Below are 9,285 nucleotides of genomic sequence, written 5' to 3'. Positions count from 1 at the left end.
TTTCCACAAGCAGCAGATATCCAGTCACTGCTGATAGGTTGAAGATGTCACTCAGCCCCCAAAGAGACGATAGAATCTTTCAAACAAAGCTTGATCCTTCTCAAGAGATGTGATAATAAATGCTGTCTTTCTGCAGTAGTGCAAAATGGCCGATAGTAAATCAGCACCCTGCTTTACATTTCCGTTCAGTTTCTTTACTGTTGAGTAAAAATGCACTGAAACAAGAAGTGGCGGGCCCATATGTTGTTACGCATTTTACATTATCACAAAGTCAAAGGATGCAAAGTGCCAGCTCCTAAACATGAATCTTTCCCTTTTGCGTCAAACAAATTCTGTGTGGAAGGTATCAGCCAAAAATACTGCAATTGGAGAAAGAGGGTAAGATACATTGTATATGATACTCACCAACTGATCTAGAATGATTTTGTATTTTAGTGTAATGTTATAGTATTTAGAATATTTACCAAATGGATTAATGCTTTAGAGGTTATGATTTTAACCAGAGCAAAATGGTATATAATGAAGGCATATTTTTTATAAATATTTTCGATAAATACTAACATTTGCAGTACGACAGAAAATGAACTTTTCTTTGATCCACTCCTCTTTTGGGATCCCTTGTGCGTTCGGTTTACTTTCCATTTTTTTGTCTTGCTTCAAACTGTGTGACATCCTCTGCTTTTCATTAACCGATAGGTTGCTAATTAGATTTCCTTTCTCCTTGACTGGTCCTTTGGTACAAAGATCCTGCTTGCATTGGTGGTGCAATGGTAATGTCACTAGACAAGTAATAGAGCTCTAGGCTAATGTTCTGGATATGTGAGTTCAAATCCAACCTTGGCTGATAGTGAAATTTGAACTCAAACAAAAACCATGGAATTTAAACATTGTTAGTCTAATGACAATCCACTGTTGATTGTCACTAATATCCTTTAGGGCAGGCAATCTGACCTCCTTATCTTATCTGCCTTCCAGGCATGTAGCAATATGATGGGCTCCTAACTGCCCTGTAGGTATAGAGCAGTACAGGCCCTTTGGTCCTCAATGTTGCGCTGACCTGTAAAACCGATCTGAGGCCCATCTATCCTACACTATTCTATTTTCATCCATAGGTATAGCCAATGACTATTTAAATGCCCTTAGTGTTGGCTAGTCTACAACTCTTGCAGGCAGTGCATTCCATGCTCCTACTACTCTCTGAGTAAAGAAACTATCTCTGAAATCCGTCCAATATCTATCACCCTTCAATTTAAAGTATGTCCCCTCATGCTAGCAATCACCATTCGAGGAAAAAGGCTCTCACTGTCCATCCTATTTAACTCCAGAATTATCTTGTAGGTCTCAATTCAGTCACCTCTCGACCTTCTTCTCTCTAACGAAACAGACTCAAGTCCCTCAGCCCTTCCTCATAAGATCTTCCATCCATACCAGGCAACATCCTAGTAAATCTCCTCTGAACTCTTTCCAAATCTTCCACATGCTTCCTATAATGCAGCGACCAGAACTGTATGCAATATTCCAAGTGCGGCCGCACCGAAGTTTTGTACAGCTGCAACACGACCTTGTGGCTCCAAAACTCAATTCCACTTCCAATAAAAGCTAACACACTGTATACCTTCTTAACAACCTATCAATCTGGGTGGCAACTTTCTGGCAATTAGGGATTAGCCTGCAACACATAAATCCTGTGAATGAAGGAAAGAAATTCCAGATAAAAAATATTAACCCAATTACCTAATTCAAAAACAAAAGATTTTGCAGTTGGCTTGCAGTATATTTGACAATTGACTAATATCTTCCATTTGGAACCATGTAATTGATATAAACACAACAAAAAAGAACACATTCTTTGCAAAACCATTAGACTTGAAAACAAACTAATCCTGCCAATAAACAGATTGCAATCCAGAATAGATCTGGCCTCCTTTATGACATTAGGTTCTTTATTGTTGAGAGAAAAAGTACTTTAAGATGAGATGGCAAAGGGAGTTTGTAGCATTCATAGACAGCACAGTTGCAGAAATAATATTTTAACATTAATATGCTTCTATTTCTGATTGCAAATTATTTCTAAGTATGAACTTGTGTTTATAATGTAACAACCTTAAGTAAAACTTTGCAATAAAATGGGTTTATTTGATATCACTACCGATTTCCAGGATGTTCTGGGTCTGCATTAATGGGGCCCCGTGTTCCGTGAAAAAGATCAACACAAGAGCCCACTTTAAAGGGAGCTGCTAATATAGTTGTCTTACAAATTGTTGATTTAAATGGAAAGAAGCATAAAAGAAAATAGAATCTAGATACATTGTTAAAATTAGTTGCACAATTTATATCTTTTATAATTCATCCACAAAGATGGCAGCAAATGGGCTCACTTTCATTAGCTGATAAACAGATTGGTGGTTGGAACTGTGATTTAGGAAAGCACAACTTATAAAAATTCAGTTTGAACATGGCAAAAGGGAAACTTTTAAACCAAAATCCTTCAGTTATTGTGTGTGTCGATTTGATGCGGTAATCCCTGTGGTGCTAACCAGCCCATGAAAATGTGCCAGGAGAGGCAACAGTAACAATGGCATTTAATGTAGCCATCAGCAGGTGATAATGGATGAGAAATGACTCCACATATTCTAGAAAAACATATCATTCTGCTTTTGTATAGTTGGATACCAGTTGGCTATTTTTAGTTTGATTTACAACATTTCTTTTTTGTTTTGAAGGAAGCATTTGCGATGCGGTGAATTGTACAAATTCCTCCTTGTTTTTCTCTCTCTCTCTCTCTCTCTCTGTTGCTTCTGTACCTTGGCTGCCAAGAGGGTGAGCAAGACAGCTGGTAGTACAAGGCAAACTGGTCCAGATGGAAGCAGCATTATGCAGCTTGGCGTCCCTATTGTGCAAAGGATGAATGCTGAACATGTGGTATGACTGAGATTCAGTTGCAATGGGTATACAAAACAGATAGCCCGACAGCATCTCACTTTTGGATCATGATTTGTACTTGCTCGGTAGGATTAGATAAGGAATAGTAACCTAGAAACAATTTTGGCAGACCAATGAGTGCTTAATATACAGATAATTTCATATTACACAGAATGTGGAACAGAGGAACAGCCCACTCAGTCTAACTGGATCATGCCTACTGTTTAAGATCCTCATAAACCTTTCCCCATCACCTCTCATTCTGATCCTTTCAGTACAACCTTCATTCTTTATATGATTATCTGCTTTTCCTTAAATACATCCATGCTATTGGTCACAACAACTCCACTTGGTGGCGGGTTCCACACTTAACCTGCTTTTTGAGATGGATAAAGAAGTTTCCCCTCAATATCCTATTGGATTTGTCAGTGACTCATATTATAGTCCCCAGTTTTTGGTCTCCACTCTGTGGAATCATCTCTTTTACCTGTATCTCATTAAATCTTTTTATATTCATAAAAATAGTTTCCCATGCAACAATAGGACAACTCTGCAAGGTATTGTGTATTAGCCTGCTCATATTGTCAGTCATGTCTAAGCTGATATACTTTGGGAGTGGAACATCTTTGTTCTGTTGGTATTTAGGTGTAGTTTTGGTTGAACTAATGAAGAACTTTAAAAGAAAGTTATTTTTTTCCTGTACTTTAGAATTTGCACATGGTAAAAACGAAGTGTGGGAAACAAATAATTGTTTGGAAAAAAACACACAGGTGTTTAAAGGCACAGTTCAAGACCTTCTTATGGTGTGTGATTAAATCCTAGCTGTGGGACTCATTGTTTGATAGCATTTACTCAATGGTTTCATACCACATTCATACACATGTTTTACTGCCTACATTGGCCAAAACAACAGCAAGATGAATCATAACAGTATTATTTAGACATGCAAATGTAAAACATTTGAGAACTGATTCTGCAACAGGTATGTTGTTCATTCTGTTTGTCTAATTTAAAATGCTGTACCTCAATTTCCAGGGCTCTGGCTTTGATTTTTAAATTATTTTATTATACTCAAGTCTTGTGACTGATCATCCTATCATTTTAACAGTTCTTCTACAAATGAATGGCAGTTGACCCTTCATAAAACAGCAAATTGCAGACTTTCCTTTTTGTTCACCAATGCATTGTAATTGTTCACATTTGCCTCCTTTTACCTTTAGTTCAATTCACTGTATCAACCTACCTTTCTGTTCCTTCAACTTCACTTTCTGCAGGAAAGAACTCCAACCTGTTCAGTTCTCAGTTCCAGAAAATTCCTTCCAAATCTTTTTTGTTTTCACTTTTTAGAGTGCTTCTATATTCATTTTTGTGATATAGAGAACAGAACTGTACATCATCTCCCCCAAGTTTTATTTTTTGACCAGGCTTATATGTGTTTAATGTAACTTCACTGCTTTTGATTTAGCTTTTCCTTGACATGAATGTTTGATAGCTTTGTTAACCTGCACTGCCACATTTAAGGATTTGTGAATGTCTGCTCCTACATCCTATTTAGACTTGCATTTTCCAAACAGCATGTGGCCATTCTACCAGAATCCCATACTGAGATTAATTTAGTCCTTACACATTGATTCTATGTATTTGTTAGCATCTTGCATTCATTATTAACTACACACACTCTCATTCTCTCATTTGGCACAATGCACATTCCTGCATCTAAATAAATAATTTAGGTACATATTTGAAATGACTACACAGAGGCCATCACCAAGTCACCCTTTATTTACAGTCGGAAAGTGTGGCACTGGAAAAGCACAACAGGTCAGGAAGCATCCGAGAAGCAGGAGAATCGACATTTTGGGCATTTATTTACACATGCACAGTACAAAGGCTCTGACAAGCTAGTTCAGAGCCAGTCTGAGAATGAGGAGAATCTCTGAATCTCTTATTGATTTTTTTTTCTATTTTTTTTCCTTTTTTTTACCCCCACACTACCACCTAAGTGCAGTAGTGCTTATTTTTTCCCCAGCACCCATGGTGTGTGAGTGCAGGTGTGAGACACAGTGAGAGACACAAGGTGCACGAATCTTTATTCAATTTCCACCACCAGGAAGATAGGAAAACACCCGGGTGGCCAGTGACAAACACTGCCCTTCACATCAAAGGGCAGTGCTGTGTGATCAAAACAGTGAAGGGGAGGGTCGGGACTAAATCAAAATGGAGTTGGAATTGATTTTTTTTTCTTTATTAACACCCGAGTGGCCAGTGACAAGCAGTGCCCTTCACATCGAAGGGATACTCCTGTTTATTTTTTTTTCCAGCACCCATGGTGTGTGTGTGTGTTCAGGTGTGAGACACAGTGAAAGACACAAAGTGCACGAATCTTTATTCAATTTCCACCACCAGGAAGATAGGAAAACACCCGGGTGGCCAGTGACAAACACTGCCCTTCACATCAAAGGGCAGTGCTGTGTGATCAAAACAGTGAAGGGGAGGGTAGGGACTAAATCAAAATAGAGTTGGAATTGATTTTTTTCTTTTTTTTTCTTATATATATATATTTTTTCTTTTTTTCTTTAATCCCCTTTAACCCCCACACTACCACCTAAGTGCGGTAGTGCTTATTTTTTCCCCAGCACCCATGGTGTGTGTGTGCAGGTGTGAGACACAGTGAAAGACACAAAGTGCACGAATCTTTATTCAATTTCCACCACCAGGAAGATAGGAAAACAACCGGGTGGCCAGTGACAAGCACTGCCCTTCACATCAAAGGGCAGTGCTGTGTGATCAAAACAGTGAAGGGGAGGGTAGGGACTAAATCAAAATAGAGTTGGAATTGATATCTGTCAGCTAAGGTTCCTTGATTGGCCCAGGTTAACAGCCCCAATCAAAGATCTCATCGTCAATGCGATCCACCTGGTTCTGGTTCCAATCACTGCAATAGCGAATAACAGTGGGCCATGAATCAATTCCTGTGTAACATCACAATCGAACTTGTATTGTACCAATCTAAGTAACTATCTTTAGCACTTAAGCTCTGGTTTACTATTCTTTTGTCCAAACTGTTATCCTTTTTTTAAACATGTCTCTCTGATTTCATATGCTTGGTTATGAATCTACTTTTGAAAGTTCATATGTGTTGAAAGCACAATGTTATACTTGTCTACTGTTTATGTTGCTTTCTTAATAAAATAATTTAGATTGCACAACCAACATCTCCCTTTTGAGACTTGTTCCAACTATTCTTTTCTTGGCCAGAGTTTTTCTCTCTGTGTGAAATGTTGGCCATTGTCAATGACCTGCAGAAAAACTGCACACAATCTCTACACAATGCAGGGCCCCTTTCTCAACGTTACTTTGGATCTGACACCAAGTGATGGGATATCATCAGTGACATCGTCAAACACTGCAAGCAACCAATCTGATATATTCTCACAGACAGTGATCAGAAAGTAAATGCACTGAATTTTTCACTTGTATTTAAAATGTTCCAGAAGAAGTATGGGCGGCACGGTGGCCCGGTGGTTAGCACTGCTGCCTCACAGCGCCTGTAGACCCGGGTTCAATTCCCGACTCAGGTGACTGACTGTGTGGAGTTTGCACATTCTCCCCGTGTCTGCGTGGGTTTCCTCCGGGTGCTCCGGTTTCCTCCCACAGTCCAAAGATGTGCGGGTCAGGTGAATTGGCCATGCTAAATTGCCCGTAGTGTTAGGTTAAAGGGGTGGATGTAGGGGTATGGGTGGGTTGCGCTTCGGCGGGTCGGTGTGGACTTGTTGGGCCGAAGGGCCTGTTTCCACACTGTAAGTAATCTAATCTAATCTAAAGTAAAGAATTCAACATTGCACTTGGAATGAAAATAGAAGGTGAAATACAAACAACCTTTTTAGAATGCTGTTCAAAGAATCATGGCTAGTAATGTTCAAATCCAGCTGGTATCAATGCCACTCTGAGATACTTTGTTGCATGGCTTGTTCTGAAAGAAGTTACTTACACAAGGCTTGTAGTGGCAGATATGATATTGTGGGGATAACTGAGACGTGGCTTCAAGTGGACAGGGCCTGGGAAATTAATATTCAAGGCTACATGTGCTATCGTAAGGACAGACTGACTGGCAGAGGGGGTGGGATGGCCATGTTGGTAAGGGATGATATTCAGTCCCTTGCGCGGGGGGACCTAGAATCAGGGGATGTAGAGTCAATGTGGATAGAGTTGAGAAATACTAAGGGTGAAAAGACCTTCTTGGGAGTCATCTACAGGCCCCCAAACAGTAGTCTGGATGTCGGATGTAAGTTGAATCAGGAGCTGAAATTGGCCTTTCGCAATGATGTTACTACAGTTGTTATGGGGGATTTCAACATATAGGTAGACTGGGAGAATCAGGATGGTATTGGACCTCAAGAAAGAGACTTTGTGGAGTGCCTCAGAGATGGATTCTTAGAACAGCTGGTACTGGAGCCGACCAGGGAGAAGGCAATTCTGGATCTGGTATTGTGCAACGAACCAGAATTGGTCAGGGACCTCGAAATGAAGGAGCCATTGGGAAGTAGTGACCATAATACAATAAGCTTCAATCTGCAATTTGAGAGGGAGAGGGTACAATCGGAAGTGACAATATTTCTGTTGAATAAAGGGAACTATGGAGCTATGAGGGAAGAGCTGGCCAAAGTTCAATGGTGCAATACCTTAGCAGGGATGACAGTGGAGGAATAATGGCAGATATTTCTGTGTATAATGCAGGAGATGCAGGATCAGTTCATTCCAAAAAGGAAGATCGATCCTAGGAGGAGGCATGGGTGGCCGTGGCTGATGGGGGAAGTTCAGAAACATATAAAGTTAAAAGAGAAAAAGTATAACATAGCGAAGATAAGTGGGAAAACGGAGGACTGGGAAGCTTTTAAAGAACAACAGAGGATTACTAAGAAGGAAATACGCAGAGAAAAAATGAGGTACGAAGGTAAACTGGCCAATAATATAAAGGAGGATATTAAAAGCTTTTTTAGGTATGTGAAAAGCAAAAAAAATGATGAAGACTAAAATTGGGCCTTGAAGACAGAAACAGGGAAATATATTATGGGGAACAAAGAAATGGCAGAAGAATTGAATTGGCACTTCAGATCTGTGTTCACTGGGGAAGACACAAGCAATATCCCTGAGGTAACAGTGGCTGAAGGACCTGAACTGAAGGGAATTTATATTTGCCAGGAATTGGTGTTGGAGAGCATTCCTGATATGCTCCCCCCCAAGACCTGGTGTACACCCCAGCCCCTCCGAACTAAATACTCAGCACCTTCAGGTGGTCAGTCCTGACGGTGAAGGGGTTGGAGGATTGGTTGGCCCAGTTCCCGAAGAGCATGGCCTTGCTCTTGCCTCGGTTGATAAGTCCCCGGGGCCTGATGGTCCACATCCCAGGGTACTGAAGGAGGTGGCTCAAGAAATTGTGGATGTGTTGGTGATTATTTTCCAGAGTTCAATAGATTTGGGATCAGTTCCTGTGGATTGGAGGGTGGCTAATGTTGTACCACTTTTTAAGAAAGGTGGGAGAGAGAAAGCAGGAAATTATAGACCAGTTAGTCTGACCTCGGTGGTGGGAAAGATGCTGGAGTCTATTGTAAAGGATGAAATTACGACACATCTGGATAGTAGTAACAGGATAGGTCAGAGTCAGCGTGGATTTATGAAGGGGAAATCATGCTTGACTAATCTTCTGGAATTTTTTGAGGATGTAACTCTGAAGATAGATGAGGGAGAGCCAGTAGATGCGGTGTACCTGGACCTTCAGAAAGCTTTTGATAAAGTCCCACATAGGAGGTTAGTGAGCAAAATTAGGGCGCATGGTATTGGGGGCAAAGTACTAACTTGGATTGAAAGTTAGTTGGCTGATAGGAAACAAAGAGTAGTGATAAACGGCTCCATTTCGGAATGGCAGGCAGTGACCAGTGGGGTACCGCAGGGATCAGTACTAGGACCGCAGCTTTTTACAATATATGTTAATGATATAGAAGATGATATTAGCAATAACATGAGCAAATTTGCTGATGATACTAAATTGGGTGGCAGGGTGAAATGTGAGGAGGATGTTAGGAGATTACAGGGTGAGCTGGACAAGTTAGGTAAGTGGTCAGATGCTTGGCAGATGCAGTTTAATGTGGATAAATGTATGGTTATCTACTTTGGTGGCAAGAACAGGAAGGCAGATTACTACCTAAATGGAATCAATTTAGGTAAAGGGACAGTACAGAGAGATCTGGGTGTTCTTGTACACCAGTCAATGAAGGTAAGCATGCAGGTACAGCAGGTAGCGAAGAAAGCTAATAGCATGCTGGCCTTCATAACAAGAGGGATCGAGTATAGAAGCAAAGAGGT

At 40.4% G+C, this 9,285-nt stretch overlaps 1 protein-coding gene across 2 annotated transcripts in view; it reads left to right on the top strand.

The window, feature by feature from the left end:
* Window positions 1-225: 225 nt before the first annotated feature.
* The window catches only part of cpne2 (copine II), a 272,940-nt gene continuing 263,880 nt past the window's right edge, over window positions 226-9,285 (top strand). For both annotated transcript variants that reach the window (XM_043707144.1, XM_043707142.1), the window contains exon 1: window positions 226-378. In XM_043707144.1, coding sequence (XP_043563079.1) covers window positions 241-378 — 138 coding nt within the window. In that variant the 5' untranslated portion in view covers window positions 226-240. The remainder of the gene's footprint in view (window positions 379-9,285) is intronic.

This window comes from Chiloscyllium plagiosum, chromosome 17, assembly GCF_004010195.1.
Source record: "Chiloscyllium plagiosum isolate BGI_BamShark_2017 chromosome 17, ASM401019v2, whole genome shotgun sequence".
Lineage (NCBI taxonomy): Eukaryota > Metazoa > Chordata > Chondrichthyes > Orectolobiformes > Hemiscylliidae > Chiloscyllium > Chiloscyllium plagiosum.
Note: the sequence above shows the minus strand (reverse complement) of the source record. Positions and strands in the feature narration are given on the sequence as shown.